We start from the raw sequence: 27,483 nt of genomic DNA on the forward strand, positions 1-27,483 counted from the left end.
TACTGTGACACAACAGGTGTTCTCTTCTAAGGAAGCATTCAAGCAGAGGTGTCTTTGAAAGAGTTACACAACCTGTGACTGAGGCCTTAATCGCACTAACCTTTTAATCACTAGGAAAAAAAAAAACAACTCCAAAAACTCCCAAACCTCAGCAGAAGTACACAAAAGCAACACAGGGGATTGTTTATACCAATGCTAATCCAACAGTCTAAGTACACTCATGCAGGAAGGATTCATAGGGTGAAGGGTCAGCAGATCTAAAACCCAAAAGGGAGAATTCAAGCCGCATGAATCAAGATCTGAAAGCAAAATATGCCTCTGGCAAAAGTGTTGTTAAAACAGTGGCAGTTCAACTGCTTGGAAATGGAAAAATTGGTGAGCTTCTAGGACTGCTCAGTGCATTTTTGTTCAAAGTCTGTATTTGACAGATTTGTGATCAAAACTGTTAAAAGGGCACGCACGAAATAAAAAAGTAGAAAAGCAAAGTAAAGTACCAGTGCAAGATGGAAGGAAAGCTGAACTACAATCAGAACTCAAATGCTGATAGTAGCTGTAATGCAAGTGATGAAGCTGGGCACTGGTCCAGTACCCAGGTTTTGGGCCAGTTCTGGTCCGTAAGTTTCAGACCACTAAAACATGGTAGCATAATCCTCAGCCTCCCTACCCTCAACCTCGCCTATTAGAAATGACAAAAAAGTTTCTGCCTTGCTCCCACAATACTAGCTATTTTTCCTTAAGGAAAGAAAGTTTCAGAACCTAACAAAGTTTGTTACCTCTTTCCATGGCACACAAAAAGGCACAAACTTTCTAAAAATACTGTACATTGTTAGGGGATTCAGAAAAGACATTTGTGGAAGGTATTAAGAGTCCTGTTTCCTCTGGAAGCTACAGAAAGGTATGTGGAATTGATTCAATGCGGAAATATGTACAAAAATTATAGAAGGGCTCCTGAGGCAGTATTTGGGCCAAAGTCAGCTAAGTCAGGCTATGCTAAGGCTCAGCAATACTCTTTTTTGAGAAATTTTTATTACATTTCAGCCCAAAGCATCAGAAGTCTTAAGAGATCATGTTACAGCTGTGGCCCAACTCATCCGAGAATGACTATTTGTGTGATACTTTGGTTATGTATGGAATGAAACTGGAAAAAAAAAAAAAGGCATTTTTCAAGGTACAAATCCAGGAATTTCTGATCTTGTCCCTTTTCTCTAAAACCTTAAAAACTGAAATGAAATTTCAAGTTGAAATGGTCAATTCAAAATTTGTATCAGTTTAGCCAGCAAATGAGACACACCTCTTTAGAGCAAAATAAGATAAGAAGACAGGATGTATGTGGAAAAGAATGATGCTGAGCAAAACAAAGCACTTCTTCCTGAAATACTGAAAGAATACATTTTCTGATAATTAGTCTTACCTTTATAATCTTTTCAACGCCAGAAGAACAGATCATGTAAGTGTGAGGATTAAAACGGACTTGGTTTACAATTGACCGATGACCTTTCAATACCATAAAAGCACCATTGACGACCCTGCCAATGCCACCTACGGGAAGAACAAGCACACACTGAAATGAATAATTAAATCTTCACATTGCTTTGATCATAATAATTTAAAGTCATGTTATATTTGAAAATGCGCTTCAGCTTTATTTTGCAATATTTTAAGGCCTATGTTGGCTAGAGAATTTCAATTTTATGAGCAATGCCCCTATGAAAAGCTGCAAGTTTGATGAAAAGCATCCTTCCTGCAAATTAAGACTTGGTAGGGTAGCTTTAGTTCAACTGTCTAAACAAACAATGAAGGTTTTTGATATAATATGACAAATATGTGAATAAGAACAACATACGTACCCAAATAAATCACCAGTACACCAGAGTGCTAAGGCATGACACTACTCACAGTTTGTAAATTTGAAGCAGAGAAAAATAAAGAGGTTGACTTTCTAAATAGCTATAGTATTTTTTAAATTTATTTTTTAAATCAGCAATCCATTACTGTCCCAGTTGACTCTAATCCAATGGGTAAGAACTTAAAGGAGGCAATCTTCAAGGCTCCTGAGTTACTACATTACAGTTTGACACTACAGCCTACCCTAGATTGGGATCTGTAACAACTCATATTTCTGTTAATCAAGCTCAAAGAGGGACCTGAAATAACACATTTAAACAGTGGGTTTTATAATGCTTTTTCACAAGGTTGGGAACTAGCTGAAGTGGAATGCTTTTGTGCTAATGGTAAAACTCAAAACAGAATCCAGACAACTTTTCTGCATTATCGTTGACTCTTAATAAGTCTATACATCAAAGCAAGAAACTGTCACACAGTAATTTTTTATATTTGTAGATTCACATAATTAAAACCATAAATTTGCTAAGAAGCATACCCCTGTATCTGAATAAACAAGTGTCAATCAACATGCTTTGATAACATCTTCAATAAAAGAAACCAAAACTCTTGAAAGAGAGGAAGTAAAAACTGAAAACCCGTTCAGAGGAAAACGGTCTTGCTATTTAAAATTTCAAAAGTCATAAACAAACCTTACAGTAAATTAAAGTAATTTCATTAGATTCTGTGCTACTTGTGTTAACACCGAACAAGTAAACTTTATGTTCTTGCTAAAGATGTTTCATGCTCAACAGGAGCTCTTTAAGCTGAAAGAGCTGCTGGTTTAAACCTTAAGCTCAATGTTGAAAAACTTGTCTTCTAAAACAGAGGGTCAGAGTTCTTCTGCAATACATGTTTCCTAAAGAAAAACTCGCATTAACACTCAGGAGCAGCAAGATAGAAGGGTCAAGGAGGAAAAAAAAAAGGCATTCCTGCATCACCTTCCATTTGTTAGGTTACATGACTGATACAGGACTGCAGCTAGTGAGCTTGTGTTCAGCCCTTCTCTTCTTCAAAAAATGTGCTCTATCCCTTCCAGTCATTATAACCACACTCTGGAGATCAGACTGATGGTGGACAAACCACAATAAAGATTTAGAAATGAGGAGTAATCCAACTCCTAAAAATCTGCAGACAACTCTTTTTACTGGAAACTGTTATTTTAGTACAAATCAATTTTTGCAGACCAAATTGCAGTCTTATGGCACTGTGGGATAGAAGATAACCTGCCTGAAGAAGGGAAAAGATGGCAAGTAACTCCAAGGACCAGAACAGACGGTCATTATAAAGACTTTGTATATAGAATGAAGGCTTGTTTAAAATCAAGAAAACTTGAAAGGGAGACTATCACTCCAGTTAACTTCTAAATATGTTCATTGAAAATGCACAGAGATTGAGCTACCTGGAATGGCTCTCCTATTTGGGTACACTTGTATTTTCTGTAAAGGTTTAGAGATAAGTTTTGCCTTCAACCATTGAAGCACGACTTCACCAGGGTAAGCAAAGATGACTGAAGTACCTGATGGAGAGCAAGTAAATTAAATGCCAAATTGGGCTCTTTTGATTTCCTTTGCCATTTTATGAGATTCCTCATATATTTTCATCCTGCTCACCCTACTAGACATTCTTGATCACATTCACGGCTGATGGCAACTTGCCCTACTCCCACAACATTCCTTCCCGCCAAATCACACTTGTCAATCCAATTGTATATATCAAGCCAACAGTAGATGGCTACATCAAGTCCAGTTCTCAATGTATTTATCTTGACCTAGCAGACAAATGTTCCAGGAAAGAGGGCCTCAGGAATGAAGAGACAATGTGCTTAGGAAATCTTTCCTAGTCTGTAAGTAATGTCTAAAACAAGCTTTAACTATCCATGGACTCTAGCTGCCTGGATTCAGTACAAACCAATAAATATGCTCTATGAAACACTTAGGAAAGAGTCAGAAATTAAGAGAGACAATGACCAAAGAAGGAATTATGATGGACACGAAATACAGATTTAGGGAGCCAATATCATGGGCTGCATTCCCAAGTTAGTCGTTGGCCATTTGTGGCACTGTCCACAGTGTGAATTAACCTGTGGTTATCTTCCTAGTAAAAAAGTGATAAGAGTTACTTAATGCCAGAACTGTCTTCTGACATTAAACTTTAAATGTTTATCAATACACTAAGAGCACGGGATGAAGAGTGCACAGCATGCCATGTGTGGAACACAGCTCTCCCTAGGCCATAGTCAGATTCAGACAGTGTGTGAAGCTCAGAAAGTCAGCTGTACCCTGGGCTGCATCAAAAGGACTGTGGTCAGCAGGTTGCGGGAGGTGATTCTGCCCCTCTGCTCTGCTCTGGTGAGACCCCAGCTGGAGTCCTGTGTCCAGCCCTGGAGCCCTCAGCACAGGGAAGACATGGACCTGTTGGAGAGGGGCCAGAGGAGGTCACAAAGATGATCAGAGGGCTGGAACAGCTCTGCTGTGAGGACAGGCTGAGAGATTTGGGGTTGTTCAGCCTGGAGAACAGAAGGCTCCGGGGAGACCTTATTGTGGCCTTTCAACTGAGCAGACTTACAAAAAAGACAGAGACATTTTACCAAGGCCTGTAATGACAGGAGAAGGGGCAACAGTATTTAGCTGAAAGAGCATAGATTTATATTGGATATAAGAAAGACATTTTTTACAATGAGGGTGGTGAGGCACTAGAACAGGTTGGCCAGAGAAGCTGTGGATGCCTCCTCCCTGGAACTCTCCAACATCACGCTGGACAGGGCTTTGAGCAACCTGATCTAGTTGAAGATGTCCCTGTCCTTGACAGGGGGGTTGGACTAGATGATCTTTAAAGGGTCCCTTCCAACCCAAACCATTCTGTGATTCTATGATTCTATGTAGGAACTCCAAAGCTTTCTGCTTTAATATCGAAGTTCTCTAAATCCCTTTTAAGCTGTGAATAGTAATATCAGAGGAAGCATAGCACTAGAACATACTTCACTCCTCTTAAAGTGAACTTCCCTACAAAGCCCCTTAAAACAACTGACTGCCCAATTAGAGGAAAAGTCCCCAAAGAGCAGATTACTGTAATCACAAATCCCAGCAGTCAGCTTCTACCTTGGTAGTACCATACGTTTTAACCATTTAAACCAAAAAGTATTGACTTCAGCAATAGACTCATGTTTGGACAGCCCCTTGCCTGATGCAATGTTAGTCTACCAACTCCTATGTACTTAAGCGATGCCTCTAAGTAAGCAGAGCGTTCTGCACCCTTATCTTGACAGTGGTCCCTTCATTTCATAGTGGCCCAGGAGAGTTGGTATCATATATCATGAGTATCTGTAGGTCAGACATATGTCTGTGTCCAGACTTGTCTGGAATCCCCTATGTCTCTCAGCAGAGGTTCAGCTGCAGCCACGCAGCTTCCAGCCATTTCACAGTGTGAGTTAAGTTTGGTCATGTCTGCTGGCAAAATAAAGTGTATCTGTACATTAAGTGGAGGTTGGCCATAAACTGCTGAAATTCCTAAGGCCATCTTCCTTTTTTTGCATGTAATAATTTTTATTTCTTTTTGCTGTCTTCACCTGAACTGGTATTTTTATTTGTATCATTACACCAGAATCAACCTCCGCTATCCCAACAAAACTCAAATTTTGTTTCTGAGGTTTGAAGGTTTTTTTGGGGGGATAGAGGTGTTGTTTGTTTGCTTTTGAATGTAGTGGCATGCACAGGTCCTGCAACTGGTTTAGCATGGCAGCTTTTATATTCTTAGTTACCACATGTATAAGTAGTCTTTGTACAGAAGCCATTAGCTTACAAACATTAATTATTTATATATATATATATCTATAAAGAGTCCTAAAGTCTTCAGAGGCTGATTATGCTGCTTTCAGAAGGTTTTTAACTTTCTAACCTCTAACTAGTGGAGGGAGAGGATGGTGATATACTAGTTGGTTTTGCAATAGTTTCCAAAAATTGCTATGCTTAATGACAGTTCTGAGCAGTGGTTTAGTGTTCTAGCTGTGCGGGTTGATGTTTTTTGGTCTGCTTTTATTTGATACACAAAGTGAAGTGTCAAGAAAATCTTTCTTCCTCTACAGTCTGCAAATAAGCGATCCAAAGAGGAGCAATACAAAGTCTCAGAAAATTCCTTAAATAACATCCTACTACAATTATCTGACCAGCCAGAAGAAATGAACTTATAAAAAGCTAAATCTGAAGTGTACATTTTAAAACAAATTTCCTCTACAAATGTTTGACAAGAATATCATGGCAGCACAAGGGACATCTACAGGCTCTGATACAGACAGAAGGAAGGAATAATGCAATGCTTTGCAGTAGTAGATGTCTCCTAAGTTGCCAAAGTAATTACTTCTTGGTTTGCTTTATTATTTTATGTTTTAAATATTATGCTAATGAAATCCCTGTTAATTATGGAGTTTTGTAAATATTTATGCAAACGACTTGACATTTCACATATTGAGAAGCTGCTGAATGGTACATACCAACACATTTAAAATAACGAAGGAGAGTGAGATATTTGGACAGCAATCTGACTTCCTGTGTAAGAGTTCCACAACACATAGCGGTGTTTAAAAAAACAAATAAACAAACAAAACCCATACAATAAAAAACCCCAAGAAGAATGAATTATTCAAAGGCTAAAGAAAAAAAGGGAAGTGATAGATTATTAGGAAAAGTGCCATAGGGCAGAAATCCTGTAAGAATGTAGAAGGGTCTCCAAACTAATGGAAGCTGCACTGTTCTAAACATTTAAAGAACTGTTGAAGCGCTAGAGAACTTGCTGGGATAAGGAACAATCCTCAACTGGCTCTGTAACAGAGGAATTAGATGACCTCATTAAGAAGAAGTCTCTTCTATCCAGGACACTGAAAAAGAAGTCCTGCTGGTTGTTCATATAAGGTAGAAAGACGTTCCACAGACTAAAGCATAACTTCATACAAGCCTTGTGAATTACTCAAAGTGCTGAAAACTCCTGAGAAGAACCAGATATTTGCAGCCGCTGGCAGTGTGCCATAGCATACCATTCCACCGGAGAACTTGGCACTACAGCAGAAAGCTACTTTAAAATTAATTTAGTTTTCATTAATAATAATCCCGGACACATTTAAACCACAGGCCACCACCCTGCATTTGAATCCCATGAGGTCATGATGCGCAAAAGGAAGAGAGATAGCATAGTTTGAAAAGCAAATGCACAGCACAATGAAAGCAAATACGCATAGCATATAGGGCCTCTGCCTTCAGTGCAGCAGATTATATTTAGACTCCTTAAAAAGTCTCTGGTCACTCACACACCTGTATTTGTTTCATACAGTGCATGTCAGCAGATGGCTTTGCTCCTCAGAGACCCCTCTCCAGAGAAGCGAGATTCAAACACAAGCGCTCTTGCCCTGAGGGCACAGGGCCATGCAGCATCCCTCCCAGTGGGATCAGGAATCTGATCAGCTTCGAGGTTTCTCAGCAGCACAGGCAAAACTGTCTTGGGTCACATCAAATATGGGGTGAGAACAGCAAGGCCAAGATCCTTTCACTTCCTGGTGTGGTTAAGAGAACACAGTTTGGAGGAAGCACCAGGAGACTGTGGCTTAGCACTTCTGCCACTACAAGAGAAAGCAAAAGGCAGTGTCTTCTCCTGAGAAAGCAGCTCCCACTCCATCTGCAGTCTGCTTCCTTTATCATTTTCAAACCCTCCCTCTACCTCCCTGGCCAGGTGAAAGGATCAGTGTGGCCTTACAGAGCTTTAGGTGAGCACAGGGAGCAATGGACTGGTGTCAGCACCTCCCTCAGGCAACCTGCTCATCCAGGCCCATCACCCACTTTGCAGAGCTTATGTCTAGAACTGGCCCCGTGGTGGTCTTACACTTCTGCAGATGTTCCAAAAGCTGAAGTAAAATTCGTATTTAAACACCTAAAGAAAATGCAGAAAGCTGTAGTGGTAATGGCTATTTTTGGATGCCTGTTTTCTTCCTTCTTTTTTTTTGGTGCTAAATATCTGCCACATCTATCTATGCCTTAACTATACCAACCCTCCCACTGCTGAACAACAATATGAAAGCTAAGAAAAAATTACTATAGAGATAAACTTTGGCACACCTTTTCTATTCTGTCTCCTCTCCCAGTCTGAGAGGGATTGCTGCTTCAATATGTTTAACGGCATAGGTTCAATGGTGTTTACAACATTATTGGAACCATGCGAATCACCACCACCAACTACGCTTTCTGAACATCAAGGGCATAAAATAAGTTAAATGATCACACAACTGACAGCTTTTTTTTTAAAATGGAGGTGTGAAAACTGTTTGACTGTGCATTTATTTTATACTGGTAGCTGCAAACATGTTCAATACAATAAAGTACAATTAGATGTTGCTGGGGGCTAAGGCTTCTCCAGCCTCTCCCAGTGCTCAGTGTTATCTTCAGCTTTCTAGTGCTAAATGAGATATTAGACATGCTAAGGGCAGTGAGAGAAACACTCATGGATGCTGAATCTTCTTCCGCTTGGATACTGCACTACAAACCACCCAACATTGCCTTGTTTTCTGATAGATGCCATCTACCCAGGACCTTTCAATGGGTTTCTCATATTACAATCCACATGACATGGACACCAGTCTAAATTCCACTCAATACAAGAACCTCTTCAACACTGCCCCACCACTTACTTGCTCTGATAAACAAACAACTGTTCTATAGCACACTGTGGTCAACACCAAAGGAAGAGACAAACTGAAGTGCTAAAAGTAAAACAGTTTAGATCCCAAGAACCCGACCTCAGAAAAAAATAAATTAAAAAAAAAATACAAACCTTCCAGGGCATGCTCCCCATTGGGCCAGACGACTTCCCCTCCCCGCCCACCCGCCTCAACTGGTATGTATATATTAGTATGTGCATGTATATAAAAATCTCTAAAAAATAGGTAAAGAAACACTTAGTTTTCTATTATGTATCTTCACTAATCAGCCTGGAACTTCGAGAGCTCAAACCACAAGCTGTTTCCAATGAGTTAACCCTGTCTGAGTGTTGTGAAAAGATCTGTTACTGAATACTTTGAGCCTAAAGAGATGTCTACATTTACAACGACCAATGAGGAGAAAAAAGGGGAATAAAAATTGCAACAGTTCCACTGGTGCAATTGGTTTAGTAACTGGGCCACAGTGACAGGGACTTTCTCGCTAGCAGTTACGAAGATGGAATTAAACAGATTTTGAAATGCAGTTTGCTGTTCTGATTTAGTGAAATTTTTCAGAAGTCTGGTGACAGCCTGCTCACACAAACTGAAGGACCCCCAACTGTCTTCTCAATTGCAAATAAAGATGTTATGTGAGGGATATGATATTTGAGCAGTATTTCAAGAGACAAGCTCCGAGTTGCAAAGATGATTCAGAGTAGTGGGTGAGGAATGTAAACTCCTTTTTGCAAAGCGTTTGGTCTGCTAAGCCCTTTATTACCCCACAAGACATGTCCGGTTCTGTCTTGAACAAGAATTCTTTACCAGCTAAGAGACCATGTTTATAGGAGTTAGGTTTAAATACTGCCTGCAGTGCCTATATGTTAACACTCTTGCTGGGCAGGTCATGTAGGGCTGATGTCTCTTCTCACTTCTAGCTTGCCTTGGAGTGAAGTAAAAGCTGTGGAAACTGGGGACTGCTTTTCTTCTGCCAGGCTAATGTTCTAATTTTGCTAGAAACTCTGCCTCTGAAGAAAACTGAGATATATACTTTAAAGAGGAAATCGGTTAACAAATTTGCCAAACAATCGGCAATTACTTCTCAAGCACAGTGGAAAGCTGGGGAGTACTTGGATGGAGAAGAAAGAGGAAAAGCAAGCAAACTATTCCAGCTTCAAGAAAGGACAAAAGGTGGCAAAAAAGCAACCAACCTTCTAGCATAGGAAATCCTGGCCTATTCAGAATAATCTAAGATTGTGGAGGGAGACAGCCAATAAAACTCTGCAACAGAATAGCTTCCTGAGCAATTTAGGAAATAGCTTTTTTCACAGACCTCCCCACCCTGAAGTAAATCCTGTCTAATAGCTGGATTGAACAAAACAGTTTCCAGCTGAGAGGGGATGACTCAATGCAGCCTACTGGGAGGATACCTCTAAATTATCATTATTTGCAAAAGACAGCAGAATTTGTTCCATTTTCCTGGCAAAATACCAACACAGGTAACCGCATTCCTCCAACTTGAAATATGTTTGCAATTGTCTGACTGGTGTATTCCTGCCCACTTTTCTTCATCTTTTGTGTAGTAATGTTGCTAACCATTCAACAGCTAGTACTTGCTGCACCTGTACTTGAAAAAAAATAATCTATTTCAGAGCTATTGTTAAGGATGCAGCTCTGTAAAAAGATCTATGATTGCAAAAAAAGTTGCTATTTACGAATAGCTGATATAATCAAAGAGAGTAGTATAATAAATATTTATAGCAACACAATGTCTGAATTCGACTAGAAGGTAGAAATTGGTTAGAGAGACATTTTTATTTAAAATACCAACCAACAGTACAGGACATTACATCATCCTGTCCACTTCATACAACATTCCACCCCCTCAGATCACAGACCCAGACATTCCTGTTTTAAGCTAGGACATGAGAACAAGGAGTTTTCCATTGAAGCTGAAGCTTTCTGAGGTCTCTGCATCCCTACACCAAGACTTTCCCTGAGAAGGACGCACAGGAACCTCTCTAGCAGAACAATTATTCTGAATCACACTATAAGATTTAAGAAAGGATGTTTCATCACATTCAAAACAGGCACCACCCTTCATGAAGAGCTGAATGAGGAAGAGTTTCAATAAGCCCATTACCACAGGTGATTTGGATGGCCAATGAGTCATTAGCTACAGAAGCTGAATCTTTAGGTCTAACAAAACAAAGCTGGTGAGTTCCATTACAATGTTTCAATAAGGGAACTGCTCAAGTTACAAGAGACTAAGACATACACAGTCCTACTACAGGACCTTCTGATGCCATTAAGCAATCACTGAGGGCAATTGACATGAAGCAATTGGTTTTGTAACTGAAATGTTGCAAGTTTACCGACACCCTTCCTCAAGTTACAAGAACCAGAAACAAGTAAGCTGACCAAAACATAGATGACATTGTTTAGTGGCAATTCTAGCTATCCCTCTTTGTGTAAAGGTCTCAGATAAAAGGTTTGTCATCTGCAGCTGCCTGGGAAAAAAAGCTGTCAAGAGCATCACGGCTAGATAAACACAAAATCCCAAATCCAGAATTTATAAATGGAGTCAGGACAAGTACCGTGACATGCACAAAATGTAATTCTACAGTCCACATGTAAAAACTTACAGATGAAGAACTAATTTAAATGTATGTAACCTTTGTTTTAAGTAAGAGGAAATTCCATAAGCAGTGGTAAACCAGTGTCAGATGTAAAAGGAAATCACACAAATTAAAAGGAAAGCAGGCAGAAGTCGCTATAAACCCTACACAAGGACAGAAGGCCGAGGTACTGGTATATTTAGCAGGACCATCTTCAGGACTTCTGGACTGCAGCATCGAATGTGGGCTAAATAAGTAATCCAAAATTAGAATGGCATGTTCCTCAAAACCCTGCCATTAACCAAATCTTTTAGAGGCTAGTCATCCTCTCACCTGTGGATTACACAGCTGTGATTAACAGCCTCTGAAAATGAAACAAAATATTTTCATTTTACCTCTAACACAGCTTGTAATTTGCTCTCACTACTGCTAGAGCACCTGAGACCACAGGATAGCACTCAGTTGTACTTATTACCACTAAAATGTATAGTTTAAACTGTCAGAGCCATTAAAAACACAAACAGTAGTACCTTCCCTGAAATCTTGAGTCTTTCAGTCAAGATTCAACACCCTTCTACAACAGCACAGCCATCTGTTTCAACAGAAGAGATATGCTGATGGTGTGTGGCTTAGTGTCCTCTTGCCAAGCCCTACACAGTACTAGATCAAATTAGGCACTGACGAACAGTGGCACCTACGCCACTACTGTTAGATCCCATGCATATTGCTGCTTTTCTTTAACATCCCTCTCCTATATTTCCACACAGAGTTGAGCTTGTGCTACTTGCTTAGCATGCCTTCCCCATCATGGGAAAATGTCAGAAGTGAGCTAGAAGTGGTCATTTTCCACCAGCTGATAGTGCTCCTCCACCCAGAAATGAGAGAGAGTAACTGCTCTACATTAGAAATCAGCAGGAAGGTTTTGGTCTAAGAGGAAACAATAAGGGGAAGAGAGGCAAATGCACTGGAGCTGTAAGGAGCAGCCTGTGAACCCAGCACCATTTTATGCTGCAAGCTTCATTATGAAATGAAATTTCTTAGTAACAGATCCTAAGTTCTTCAGTGAATTTAGAAGCTGGGAGACAAGAGGCAGGAAAAACACACCCTGCTCTAGCCGCCGCTCTTCATCAGCTCATCTAGAATATTTAAATGACCATTATATGAGAAGAGAAAGACAATCAGTATGATAAAATATTCAAATGGCCTTGTACACTGTTATCCAGGGACAGTATTAGGAATTTGTACACTCTCCCCAGCTTTCAACAGATTTAGTCTAGATTCAAAGGCTGAACGAGAAGAACAATTTTTCAAACAACACAAATGAGCATTTGTCAGAGACCTACCTTCCCCCTCTCCCAAATTCCAAAACAACAAAACTTACCTGCTTCTGGATCTGGAGGAATCCTCCACATATACAAATTGAAGTCATCAGAGCCCGAAAGGATATACTGTTAGGAATAAAAAGAAAAGCAATTTACCATAAAGTATCACCTGAATTATCTTATTTTATTGTTGATCTAGTTTCTCCAAACCAAAATTGAGAGAAAAAGAAATGTATTCATTCTTTCCACCTTGCTAATCAACTTGCCCTTAAATGGGCGTGAGGTATGAGCACAAAAATGTTGCACGCATATAAATGGACCAAAATTCAAAAGTACGCTTCATGTACCTAAAGTTTTCTGACTAAAGGGTATGTTTGCTTTGCTAGATATAGCTATGGATTTTGGTTGGCTCTAATACAAGCATGTCTAGATCAAACTCTCATATCTTGCAGACTGCAACTCTGGTCTTTTTTTTTTAACGGCAAAGTCTCTCATCCTTTTTTCTCATCTCCTGAACTACTAAGGAAAACTCCATCAAACACATACCTAAGAAGAGAGCTAGCATGTCCATTAACACAAGCACCACATGCCTGGCTCATCAGTCTACTAAAACCATCAAAGGTCAGTTACTGAGAATAATCTCGAACACTGAGCAAAACCAAAGCTGGACAGTCACTGTCAGCAAGTCTCAAGTAGTTTAAAAAACCACATTTATCACACTGTTCATTTTTTTCCTGGTTATAGTTACTCTGAAGAGATGGAAGGCTGCCCTTTTTCAACAGTGCATAAACAATAAGCAATCTCTTTATTGCACAGAAGTTTAGGCAATATGCAATTCAAAGTAGCTTAATACACTACAAACATGCACTGAAATGACAGGTGACATTTGACAGGGTAAAAAGCTTATGAGACGCCACAAACTCTGCCTTGTCTCCAAATATCTCTTCTCCAATAAACTGTACTCCCTGCCATTTACTTCTCTCCCAAATTAGAGATGAGATGGCACATAGTGGAACCAAGGGCAGATTCCAATTCCAGTTACATTGCTGTAGACAGTGTAAATCTCTAGCCCTCAAGTGACTTAAGGCTTGTACTTCATCAATATAGTCCAGAAGTTAGGGTTTGCATTTTAGTGTAGAGAGAAGGGAGAAAAGGAAATAAATTGAGCGAGTTTGTCCCTTTTATAACCTTTGATAAGAGACAAATTCTGTTTTGTTTGGCTCAAATATAACTGGTTCCTGTCTTTCATTCTCCAGGGATACATAAACTCATCAGGCAAAGTAACATCAACCAATGAGGAGACAAGTACTGGAATAACACAGGACTGAGAAGCAAATAAACAAAAAATATACCCTAACAAAGAGAAAACGGCCATAAATTTGCATACATTCTGTTTGCAATACTAATTACATCCGTGCAGTGTTTGGATGTTTCCAGCCACAAAAATGCCATAACCAACCACTAAAATCCCTTCTCTGGTTTCCTACCATGACAATTCAACCATTCTTTTTTCTCTTATTTTTAAGGACGCAGGATGTGAGTAAGCACTTATGAATGCAACTCTGCTCATTTTGACAGATAAGCAGCACTGATCAAACAAGAGTTCCTTTAAAAACTTGTGTATGCTAGTTCTGCAGCACTCACAGACCCATCCTTTCCAAGCCAGAAAGTTATTTCTACAAGCCAACATGTTCCAGCACTTAGGCAGCTCACCTCTGCCAAAGTGACCTGTCAGTGCCAGGAATATGTACTTCCCTTTCATTTGGCTGCTCATAAATGTGAGCCCACAGCAGGCAGAGCCACTGTGCCAAAACTGCACAAATTAGGGCTCACATAGGCAACCTCCCAGCAATCAGAAAGAAAACACCTCTAATGTGTTTTGTTACACAAGAAATGCTACATGGGAAAAAAAAAAAAGTCTTGTTTAAAGTTATAAAGATGTTGCCAAGTATTAGTATTTATTACCAAATTGTGCAGTTGAAGCAGCAGCTAGTTTGCCTAGGACATGGGGAAAACTGGAGACTTCTGAAACAGGTAAAAAACTCAGTATCTTTAATTTATTACAATAATGCGATGCGACCCCTTCTTCCCCCGCCTCCTTTTTTTTAAACCAAAAAAGTTCTAATGACTCCTCAATATGAGAGTCATTTACCACTTTATGTGATAAATCAAACAAACCTATAAACAATGACAGGCCCGAAGTGGCAGACTTTAGATATCCTGCACCAGACACACAACACAGAAAAAAACACATTACGTACGTGCAGGGAATGAAGTGTCTGTGAGACTCTTCAAACCAGCAAATTGATTTGCAGAGGAACACGCTTTTCCTGTAAGACTCAATGGCCAGTTGTTGAGGAAATCTGACAAACCATTGCCCACCAAACAAGAACGTACTACCCGCCAAGAGTGCTGATCTAAGTACGCTCCACCTTGCTTTGGTGACAGCAAAATTTAGAGTGCCCTTGCAGTGACATGGACTAATGGCAATCTGACTGCGCTTTCAAAAGCGTAACCAGGAGATCAAGGCAAGTGATTATTTTCCTTATGTGGCACTTTTGAGGCCACATCTGGAGAATTGTGTCTGGTTTGGGTCCCCCGACGCAAGAGTGACACTAATGGATCAGGCAGAGAGTGGAGGAGGGCTGGTGAGGCTAAAGGGACATGACCTGAGAGGAAAAGCAAAGGGAACTGGCCTTGTTTAGCCAGAAGAAGAGAAAGTGAAGGGACAGAGTGGACCTCAACAGTCTCCCACAGTCTGAAGGTGCTCACAATTTAGAGAATTTAAAGAAAAAAATTGGCAAAGTATCTTAAAGATGTTCACCGAATCATGGAATGCCTGAGGCTAGAAGGGACATCCAAAGATGATCAGGTCCAACCACCCTGCTCAAGTAGGGTCACTTAGAGCCGACTACCAAGGACCATGTCCCAGTGGCTTTTAAATATCTCCAATGGTAGAGATACTGAGTCCAGCTACCTCCAGCTGAGATAGTTCTAACCTACTTAAAAGCACCATGAACTCATTCATGTCATTACTGTTTTCTAGCCCAATGACATTTGCACCAATCAAAGACACTTGGCCAAAGTATTCTGGAGAAAATTAAGATAAAATAGGCAGGAATGAATAAAATATCTGCATTACAATTTATGTCTACTCACAGAGCGAAGCGAAGCTCAGGATCTGAGCTGTTCTGAAGAAGTACTTAGGGGCTTAATCTTGCAACTGAGACAGCCATCAGTAAGTGCCAAAAGCATTACTTGATATGGTCACATACACAAGTTTGATGTTATGAGCAATGGGCTACGAGTTGTGAACTTTAATATAAATTTAAATCTTATTTTGTTCACTAGCTCTGTCAGTAATCATCAGCAATAGATCGCATTCCACAAAATATCCAACTATTTGGTATCTCTGCCATTCCATTGCCACCATTGTACCAGCCAGTATTGTTTTCCAATGTCTTTCCCTGTTTGGATACCTCTGGGCTGCATGCTTCCATGCTGTTCTCACAATATAGGATTGAATCCCCAAATGCATTCCTTTTATCCTTTTCTGTAAGGTGACAGAGGTCTGAGAAGTAGAATGTGGCTTTTCAGACAGAGACCAAGAGACTGTCAGAAGCACTTCATGACTGAAGCTACTGCAAGAAAGAGATGCCAGCTGAAGCTTCAAGAGCAGACAGCCAAGCTGCTAAAGCCAGAAACACGCCTCTTCCATGACATTTGAAAAAGAAACTCAATTCCAACTAGTACCCTCTGCACCAGACAGTGGGAACCCAAGGTCTCTGGAGAGCACAGCTGAACTGACGTTACTAGGACATTTACACGACCATCTGTGAAAATCTCTCTTTGATATGTTCATTATTAGTATAGCAATAAGCCAGTACTTTTCCACACTAGTTGAATAAGTTGGAGAATAAAGATTGAGAAAACACAAAAGTCAGTCCATATTACCAGAAAACTAAAATAAATAATTGCTATGAAGTGTGCCAAGCCCTAGTCAATAAGGCTGCAATCCTGAGGGAATGGAGTAGACTTTTTAAAAGGAAGGAACATAAAGGAAAGAAAAATAAGGGGTTGGGGTGCGGTAGATGAAAGAATGTCATGCTGCATACGCTTAGACTCTAACTGTGGCCACGGATTTTTGGTCATGAGGGGATGTGCAAAAAACAGTAATTCCTAGCAGAGTACCTTGTAGTCACTTACTTCAAGAAGAAAAGCCCAGCTAATAGAATCACAGAGGCAAGCCAGTGAGAGGCAAAACCATTCACAGAAACAAGTAAATGTCTCAGACAGTGTCCACTCTCCCTCCTGACCCCCTCCCCCTGAAAGACGAACTCCAAGCAGAGCACAGCCCCAAGAACCAGTGCGGTGCTGCATTCTGAATCAGACCAGACACTGCACAAGGAGCTCGGATGCTCAGATGTCTGGGGGGAAGAGACCAATATTAAAACGACCTGTTTCATTGTCTGCATTTTTGCTGCTGTATCTGACCAGAACTTCGGAAATCAACATTCATAATATTCACATGAACATGAGATTACACAGAAAAACAGTTGCTAATAATTAATATTGGACTTTTTTTAGAAGGGAGAAATCAGCTTCTATGTCTAGCTGTTAGCAACAATGACAGGAAAAGGCTTCCAGATGACTACAAGCTGCTGATTCAGAAGTTTGCCTTAGAAGGAAGAAAACTCTCAGGCGTGGTTAGAGTCCGCTGCTGGAGAAAACAGAAATTCAGTCTGAGCTTCGAGTATGCATAAAATGCTTAAAATGAACTACCATCAGGAATCTGGCAGAATCATTTCAGACTAGTGCTCCCCGCTCGTTCCACTGTAACTCTTCTCATTTTCTCTCTCCCCAAGGAAATTACAGCAGTTGATATAAATAAATGGAGATCTAATCTGCTGCTGCTATGGTCTTGTAACAGTAGCATTAGCATTGCATTTTGCAGAGTACTACCACTCCGGGGAATTTATTTTTGTTCTTACCACTGCCAGTTTGAAAGCTTTCAAAATCCCACAAGCTACATTACCTCAGGTGCTACTGAATATAGAGTATTTCAATACAATTGTATCTAAATCAAACCTTATTTTATAGTTTCCGACGTCCAAATTTCCTGTTTCCATAAAATTTGCTCTTACTACGTTTTTAAGCTTTTGGCCCTAGAAAAGGGACCAGCAGACATGGATCATATTTCAAAAAGTATCAGCAAGTCTTCTGAAAGGCCTTACTAATGTAGTGGAGAACAAGAAAATGTACAAGAATTTGTCTTAAAAGCACAAACCAAAAAGTGCCATAACCATGTAATTGTACATGGACAAATGAGACCATGGGTAATTGTACAGAGATGAGAACCATTTGAAAAGTGATTGCTGTGAAGTTATTAACAGGAAAATGCTTTTCAGAGAGACTCAAGTTCCATGCTGCTGCTTACAGCTTTACAAACAGGTCAGCTCTGAAGGAGACTAAACTTCCTAAATCTCAGTTCCCGCTCAAGCATGTCTGTCCTTTCCTCAGAAGGGCCAATGAAACTTGAGGCAGAAAAGATCAGAGTAGACAGAATTTTTCTCAGGCTTTTAGCTAGCTGTCCCTTAGCTTCTTGAAGTAATGCAAAATCCACATGCTGAGGAAGAAGCACAGAGGCATCCAAATTTGAAACAGCTCTGCTGCTTCCTTGCACAGCTCCTTTAAGAGGTAGGATGTACAGTCCCTCCGTATATTGCCTGTAACATAATATAACTCATGGGTGAGGAGTAGGCTTTTGCTTTTCTCCTATAACAACAGATAAAGAATCTGGACTGGTGGCTGTGTGCTAGGCTCAAGTTTGAACTCCTCATGGGGTTATGATAAGAGCTGCCTTGCACATCTTCTCTGTGGTGCGATACGCATGAGAAAACCACAGTTTGACATGAAACACCACTGAAGTCTGAAAAACAGTGATTATTTGTCTGAAAGAGATTGAAATTCATAGCAATCAGCACTTTGGAGAAGGAATCCACTTACATGAAGAACAGAAAAACTGTGTATTTTCCCAAGGAGGAAAGGTTTCCTAAGGAAACAGGGCTTATGCTATTTTGTTCTTCATGGCATCTCTTTCTCTCCAAGAACTTTAAAGCATAGTGGCCAATTTCAACTTTGATAGAGGACCTATGCGTTCCAGAATTATGAGCTGCCTAGAAACATTTTTTTACCAACAGGCAGCCAGAGAGAGAGAGAGAGACCCTGTAAGTAGTCACTGAGAGCAAAGCAGTACCTTAATTACAACTCCCTACTAAACATGAGGAAACCCATATGGGAACTCAACCTTGAACCCAACAAAATCCCAGGGATATCACCACAATCTGCTTCTCATGGAACTATTTCAAAGGGTCTAAGAGAGCAAGCTATAAATAAAAGCAAGAAGAAAGGTCACCTTACATATACATTTGTGTGTGTGTTTGTATGTGTGTATATATATGTGTGTGTGTGTATATATATATATGTATATGTATTTTTTATTTATATATATATATATAATATCACAACCATGAACACAGGTCTTGCTGTACATTACATATTTTGTGTGAAAAATGTTTGACAGAATACAACAAGAATTTTTTTATAGCTGCTTCCAGGCCTTCTGTGATGCCAAGATTGCTCTACACATCTTCCTTATAAGGCTTCCCTTGCTATTTTCTCCATTTTAAAAATATGACTGATGCTTAATTTACCATTGGAACAGAATTTAGTGTTAATTCTGCATTCCCTGCAGGTAGAAAACCCACAGATCTGTTTTCAAATCATCTTTCTATTGTTAGAGTAGCAACTGACCAGAGGGTAAACAAGGTAAGGACACATCTAGGGAGGAGGAGAAGATTAATTACTATTCAAAAGCAGCAAGAAGCAAGCAAACAAGGAATCAGCAAGATAATACAGCTTTTTTGAGATGGACAACACCAGTGGAATAAAAGAAAAAAACAGGATCTCCCACAGAGCAAAGCACTCCTTTCCTTTCCTTAAACAATTAAGAAATAAACAACAGTCAGTCAATTGGTGGAGAAATTCCATCTCTGCAATTCCTGACCTTTCTGTCGGCTTTTACCTTTCTGCTGCTGAATCTAGGCTTTTAGTATAAAGTTCCCACTGAGTATAGCTTGAAAAGCTGCTCTAATGAACATCTGCTGACCTCCTCAGCAGGTATGTTCCTACCTACATCCCTTGTGCCAACATCAATGCTCCTGACATAGCAGTGGTTGAGTTCAGTAAAATCCCTTACAAATCGCAACCAGTCATTCAATACCTTTCTCTTCATTTATGTATTTCAACCAGCTTCTACAGGGGTCAGGTGGGTGCCAGTAGAGCCCAAGTAAAGCCTAGGACCTCCCCTCTCAAAGGTATACTGTCTTGTTTTTACCCTCAGACTGCAACCCTGGTGGCTGCCTCTTCTTTTAGAAGCTCTCACTGTTACCAGTCAAGAAGTTCCTCTCCCCAAGGCAGCTACCCAGGGTGTAGGGTCAAGAAGACGTGAAGAGTAGTCACCTGTGCAGGCTGTTAACCTCTTGTTGCTGTCTCTCAATGACAAAGCCTAAAGAAGAGGCATACCTGGGAAAGCTATTTCTGAAATGTGTTTTGGAAAACTTACGGTTAAAAAAATAATTTACCTACAAGAAAGGACACCTATAAATTATTTAATCTTCTGCTTTTTAATAAATTCTGGGGTGCAAATAATATCTTTTGTGCAATATTTAAAAAATTTAAAGAGTAATCTCCAACTAGGGTTCACAGCACTGTGGTATTAAGAAACAAGTTTGTTTTGGAAACATGTCATTTTTTTATATTAGCAGGCACAGCAGTTTGCAACCTGTGCTATGAGACTGTTTTTCAGGAAGGTTGAAACTGGCACAAAAAAGAGCTTAAAAGTTTTCCATCTTGGCCTAAGAATCAAGCAGGTACATCCAAAAGGTTTTTTTACAACAGAAACTTTGGTCCTCAGTTAAGAAGCATGCCTATCTCATGAACTGGAAAAAGAAAAGCTGTGACATGGCAGACTAGAGAAGCACAAATTGCTCCTAGTACATTAAATTCAAAGCCAAAAATTTGTATTTGCATTCCTTAAATCCTGAATCTTGTAAGCAGCCAGCTCTGTGTGGCAGTTTTAAATGCTTACAGAAGCATCATCAGAAACAATCCATCAACATTTTTACAGCTGCCTTTTTGCCATGCAGAAAGGCCATAACAGTAATTTTATTCACGAACAAATGCAACTTGGAAACCCTTACTGCAGATTTCCATAGCAGGGAAAATATTCCTATTACATTCCAAAGAAAGCAACAACCAGTTTATCTGAGCGTATGAAGGGCACTCTTCTGTACATGGCTGAAACTGCATGTATCCCAATTGCTCTCTTCTGTTTTCTTCAGCCATCTGTTACTTTACTTTTTCAAATACACATTAAATCAAATATTGTATTAGTCAACATCCTCCAGAATTCATAGTCGCTTTTTCAGTATCTAGACTAGGCCTAGTTTAAACAGCTTAACAAGAAACACCGTCAGTGTAGCACCCATTGCATGTCGTTTTTTGCAGCACACTCCTGCTCGCTCTCCCTTCCCTCTCCCTAGGTGTGCAAGGGATGCAGCTGAACCGCAGGTCTCCTGTCATGCACCTATAAAGAGCACGAAACCTGCAAACCTCGAAGTCTCCTGAGTAAGGGCTCCACTCCACCAGCATTTGGCTTCAGGACGGGTTGCTTTGGGTTAATGCACCACTGTTCCAGGGGCTTACAGAATGTGGGAGAGAAGGGAGAGGGGAAACAGAGCAGGAGGGACACCTCAGGGAGCAGGGAAGAGAATAAGAAGGGTAAAGAAAACTCCCAGCTCCCTCTGCCAAGAGCCTGACTCTGAAGAGCCATTTTCAGTATGACCTTCCCACATCAATTACCAAAAAAGATGGGGAGTAAATAAATTAAAAAAAAAAAACATTTAATAGCCAGATAAATTACTCATGTGTTTTATATGTGTGTAAAGCTATGCATACAGCTAGGATTTAAACTGTCATTTAGATACAGTAAAAAACAAACTACAATCCCATCAGTAATTCTTGGAAGAGGCCAATTGAAGACAGAGGAAGACTTTTTTTTTAGTCCAAGCACAACATATTTGCACACTGAGTGCTTTTCATATATTAAGAAATACTGACTGCAGTACGCTACTATTCATTAAGAAATCTTCTATCCACAGGAAGCTCTCCATATATTCCTTAGAAGAATAAATCCCTTTCTTCTTTTTAGTTTTTAAAGTTAGGCACTGGTAAGTACTACTTCTCGAGATAAATGTCCTTTACATTAGATGACACAAAGAAGAACAGTTCTGCTTCTTTACAAAGGCAATGCACAACCATATCAGACTCCTGGCACCTATACAGCTAATCCTGTTCTTGGAAGGGTTACATTCATGTAATAAGTCTGTCCTGCTAAAAACTGGGCTACCCCTAACCAGGGCTATTTAGCACACAGACTCCAACACTAGGAAGCCTGTAACTTTATAGGGAGTTGGAGCAGTCGGCAGTACCGTGAGTGGTGCATTCCTGAAACTCTCCTATACCAGTGTAATGTCAACAGAAAAGGCTAAGCGGTGATGTAATGTCTGAGGGCATGCCAGAGTCAAGACACTTTTTGTTCGATTCACAGGGTACAAGTTATTTCTCCCTACCCCCACCTTTTTTAAAGCAGGCAATAAGCAGTTGATTTTACAGCTACAAGCATCACAGAACTGCACATTATCTGCATAGTGAAAAGCAAGGAATAAGCTGATAGCATTCATCATTGTGACACAGGCAACCATTTTTAAACAAGAAAAGCTTTTGGTCTATTTTAGTTTGAGGGTTTTTTTGTGTTCAGCATTTTTTGTGGGGCTTTTTTGCTGCTGCCTATCACCATGGCCTCTGAGGCTCCTACACTTAAAAATGCATTTTGTTACCTGAAGCCCTTTAATAGTTCCTATATCCTCAGAATCAAGAAGATACTTTCCGTATCACAGTATCACAGTATGTTTGGGATTGGAAGGGACCTCAAAAGATCATCTAGTCCAATCCCCCTGCTGGAGCAGGAACGCCTAGGTGAGGTCGCACAGGAACATGTCCAGGTAGGTTTTGAATGTCTCCAGAGAAGGAGACTCCACAACCCCCCTGGGCAGCCTGTTCCAATGCTCTGTCACCCTCACTAAGTTTTTTCTCAAATTTAAGTGGAACCTCTTGTGTTCCAGCTTGATCCCATTACCCCTTGTCCTATCATTGGTTGCCACTGAGAAGAGCCTGGCTCCATCCTCGTGGCACTCACCCTTAATATATTTATAAACATTAATACGGTCACCCCTCAGTCTCCTCTTCTCCAAACTACCTCAGTCTCTTCTCCAAACTAAAGAGACTCAGCTCCCTCAGCCTTTCTTCATAAGGGAGGTGCTCCACTCCCTTCATCATCTTTGTTGCCCTACGCTGGACCCTCTCCAGCAGTTCCTTGTCCTTCTGGAACTGAGGGGCCCAGAACTGGACACAATATTCCAGATGTGGTCTCACCAGGGCGGAGTAGAGGGGAAGGAGAACCTCTCTCGATCTACTAACCACCCCCCTTGTAATACACCCCAGGATGCCACTGGCCTTCCTGGCCACAAGGGCACAGTGCTGGCTCATGGTCATCCTGTTGTCCACCAGGACCCCCAGGTCCCTTTCCCCTACACTGCTCTCTAATACGTAATTTCCCAACCTATACTGGAACCTGGGGTTGTTCCTGCCCAGATGCAGGACTCTACACTTTCCCTTGTTAAATTTCATTAGGTTATTCCCTGCCCAACTCTCCAGCCTGTCCAGGTCTCGCTGGATGGCAGCACAGCCTTCTGGCGTGTCAGCCACTCCTCCCAGCTTAGTGTCATCAGCAAACTTGCTGATAGTACACTCTATTCCCTCGTCTAAATCGTTAATGAATATATTGAATAATACTGGCCCCAGTATTGACCCCCGAGGCACTCCACTAGATACTGGCCTCCAACTAGACTCCGCACCATTGACTACCACTCTCTGGCTTCTCTCCTTAAGCCAGTTTGCAACCCACCTCACTACTCTATTGTCTAGACCACACCTCTTCAACTTAGCTGTGAGGATGCTGTGGGAGACTGTGTCAAAGGCTTTATTGAAGTCAGGGTAGACCACATCCACCGCTCTGCCATCATCCATCCACCTTGTCACATTCTCATAAAAGGCAATGAGGTTGGTCAAGCATGACTTACCCTTGGTAAAGCCATGCTGACTGTCCCTAATAACCCTCTTATCCTTGATATGCCTTGAGATGGCACCAAGGATAAGCTGTTCCATTACTTTCCCAGGGACAGAGGTGAGGCTGACCGGTCTATAGTTACCCGGGTCCTCCTTCTTGTCCTTTTTGAAGACTGGAATGACATTTGCTTTCCTCCAATCCTCAGGCACCTCTCCCGTTTCCCAAGACTTGGCAAAGATGATGGAGAGCGGTCTAGCAATTACTTCAGCCAGCTCCCTCAGCACCCACGGATGCATCCCATCTGGACCCATGGATTTATGGATGTCCAGACTATTTAACTGCTCCCTAACCCAGTCCTTATCGACTAAAGCAAACTCCTCCATTGACCCGGCTTCATCCGGGGTCTCAGGGGTACAGGGCTCCCCAGGACAGCCTCCGGCAGAGCAGACAGAGACAAAGAAGGCATTCAGTAATTCTGCCTTCTCTGTATCTTCTACCACCAGGGCACCCACCCTATTCATCAGTGGGCCTACATTGCCTCTGGTATTAGTTTTATCTGCTATGTATTTGAAAAAGTTCTTTTTGCTGTCCTTGACCCCTCTCGCCAGCTGTAACTCTAAGGAGGCCTTGGCTATCCTAGCTGCCTTCCTACATCCTCTAACAGCAGCCTTATATTCCTCCCAAGTGGCCAGCCCCTGCTTCCATGACCTGTAAACTCTCCTCTTCTGCTTGAGCACACCCAACAGATCCCTATTCAACCACGCAGGCCTCCTGGCTCCCTTCCTTGACTTCCTACGTGTGGAGATGCTCTGATCCTGAGCGTGGAAGAAGCAATCTCTGAATGCAATCCAGCTATCTTGGGCCCCTTTTTCTTCAAGCAGTCTTGCCCATGGGATTTCCCCCAGCAATTGCTTGAAAAGGCCAAAGTTAGCCCTGCTAAAGTCCAGGGTTGCAATTCTCCTTGCTATTCTGTTCCTGCCACACAAGATGCTGAACTCCACCATCTCGTGGTCACTGCAACCCAGGCAGCCCTCAATCTTCACCACTTCGACCAGACCCTCCTTGTTAGTGAGGATGAGATCCAGCAGTGCACCTCTCCTAGTCGGCTCCTCCACCATCTGCATGAGGAAGTTATCATCAATGCACTGGAGGAACCTCCTGGACTGTGGCTGGCTGGCTGAATGGTCCTCCCAGCAAACATCAGGGAAGTTAAAATCACCCACAACAACCAGGGCCTGTGACTGTGAGGCCACTCCCAGCTGCCCATAGAAGGCCTCATCAACTTCCTCAGCCTGATGTGGTGGCCTGTAATAGACGCCCAGAACAGTGTCATCCCTGCCAGCCTGCCTCTTGATCCTGACCCATACACTCTCAACTCGCTCGTCATCCGCTCCTGGGCAGAATTTAGTACGTTGTAGTTGCTCTCTCACATAGAGAGCAACTCCACCACCACGCCTGGCTGGCCTGTCTTTCCTGAAAAGGGCATAGCCATCCATGACCACATTGCAGTCATGTGAACTGTCCCACCATGTCTCCGTAATTGCCACCAGATCATAATCTCCCGACCGAACACAGGATTCTAACTCCTGCTTATTTCCCCATGCTGCGCGCATTGGTGTACAGGCATTTCAGGGAGCGAGCTGAGCACACCCATTTCTCCCTAGGGGCATAGGAGGCCAGCCGGTCCTCATCAGTTTTAGAATGCTGCCCCACTGGGACAAGCCCAGCTACAAACCCATCCCCCTTCGAGCCTAGTTTAAATCTCTCCAAATGAGCCCAGCTAATTCCTGCTCCAGCATCCTTTTGCCCCTGTGAGATAAACCTTTCCCGCGTAACAGTGTCCGGACTGGTGTCTTGTAAAACCAACCATTATAAAATAATCCAAAGCCCTGCCTGTAGCACCGGTCTTGGAGCCAACCATTTAGAGACTGAATTTTCCTATTCCATCCCACATCATCACTTGAAGATGGAAGGAGTGAAGAGAAGATCACTTGAGCCCCTGAGTCTTTCACCATCCTTCCCAAGACCTTAAAATCGTTCTTCATTCCCCTCAGACTACGGGAAGCAGCTTCCTCCCCATCTGTCTGGAAGACCAGCAGCGGGTAGTAGTCTGTCGGGTGCACCAGTTTGGGGAGCTCTCTAGTGATATCCTTGATCTGGGCTCCAGGAAGACTACAAACTTCCCTACAATGAGGGTCAACTCTGCATATTGGGCACTCTGTTCCTTTCAGAAGGGAATTTCCTATTACAATCACCCTTCTTTCTTTCTTGTCAGAGGCAGTCTTAAGTTGTGAAGTCAACCACCTCTTCCTATGTGATCTTGTAGGCAGGCTTGGCACCACCTCCTCACCTACCTCTTCTTCAAGATCCAGGGCCTCAAACCCATTACGGAGGGGCACCTGGGGAGGCAAAGCAGGCAGGGAGGGGGGCTGCCCGTGACACCGAACCGGAATACACTTCCAACCCTTGTCGTCTTTTAGGTCCCCTACCTCTGCCCGACAGCAACAAGGGTGGGGCTGTCTCAGGACTTCTGCCTCTGTCCGAGAGGGCAGGGGGTCCATCTCCTTTTGGGGGGTACCTCCCTGGGGCCTTTCCAACTGGCACGTCAGGGTGTTACTCCACCAGTCGATCTCCCTTTCGCACTCCAGCAACTTAATATCTTTATATTTAAATAACATTTCCCAAATTCTAATGCTGATAAAAAGAACAGAAACTCCTCCAGTACCATGACACAACCTGAGATTCTCACATATTTAAGATTTGTATGTAAACAAACACTTGTGCACAATAAAGCCAGTGGGAGTTAGGTACATAAATAAAATGCCTTTAAAATTCTGGACCTGGATGTCTGTACCATAAGAATGGGTGGATTATGCTCTTACATAAATATAGCCAACAGAGGGAGTGGCAGCTGAGAGTCACGCTTGATCCATCTTGCCTATCTTATCCTTCCTCCCTTCCACAGCTGTATGACTCAAGCCAGCTCCTGGATAATGCAAATGGCATACAATTTTGAAAGTGTTTATCTACCAACATCAGTGCTCGCCTACAAAGAAAAGAAAAATCAGTGGCTTGTGAATGAGGTCATTACACTCATGACACGGAGAAAAGACAGAGTTCTGAGAGGAGGAAATAAAGGCAATTATAAATAGGTGCAAATAAAACACCAGCTAAACACTGCCTCTCAAGCTTTGGTAGACGTAAGAAACGTGAAGAGTCTAACTGTGGCATTTCTAGGAAAAATGCCTGCATATACCATTCAATGATTTTCAAATCAGGTTCCCAACGACCAAGGCAATAATGCTTTTGTAGAAAAACAACAGTTTGCAAGGACACAAAAAGAAGCAAAGCTGTTCATCCTCAAAGATCCCTGTCACTTAGCTTGTGCTACAACCCACATGCCAAAAATACCTGCAGCAACTCAAAACCATCTAAGCACTTCAGAATGTTTTCTTTTAAACTTAGGAAAAAAAAATCATTTGGGTTAACAGGTAAATATTTCTGAGTTTTGTTCCTTAAAGCATTAATTGTATTTCGTTCTTTGTTAAGAGGTTTCAATCTACTTGTACCACGGATGCTCAAATAAAAGGAGCTGATGTGCGGATCACCGCACACCAGCTGGTAGCAGGCTCCCGCCTAGAGTGACAACTCAAGAGCTGTAGATTCAAGACATGATGACTACCTGTCACAATTTGTGGGCACTGAAAAGATGATACTGAGACAAGGTTAGTACATACA

The 27,483-nt window shown here is 41.6% G+C and overlaps 1 protein-coding gene across 1 annotated transcript in view; it reads right to left on the reverse strand.

The window, feature by feature from the left end:
- DCAF5 (DDB1 and CUL4 associated factor 5) overlaps nucleotides 1-27,483 on the reverse strand; it is a 78,849-nt gene that overhangs the window by 6,080 nt on the left and 45,286 nt on the right. Inside the window, exons 7-8 of the mRNA XM_080344707.1 lie at nucleotides 12,557-12,623; nucleotides 1,412-1,539 (exon numbers count right to left, since the gene is read on the reverse strand). Coding sequence (XP_080200833.1) covers nucleotides 1,412-1,539; nucleotides 12,557-12,623 — 195 coding nt within the window. The remainder of the gene's footprint in view (nucleotides 1-1,411; nucleotides 1,540-12,556; nucleotides 12,624-27,483) is intronic.

This window comes from Nesoenas mayeri (assembly GCF_963082525.1).
Source record: "Nesoenas mayeri genome assembly, chromosome: 5".
Classification (NCBI taxonomy): Eukaryota; Metazoa; Chordata; class Aves; order Columbiformes; family Columbidae; genus Nesoenas; species Nesoenas mayeri.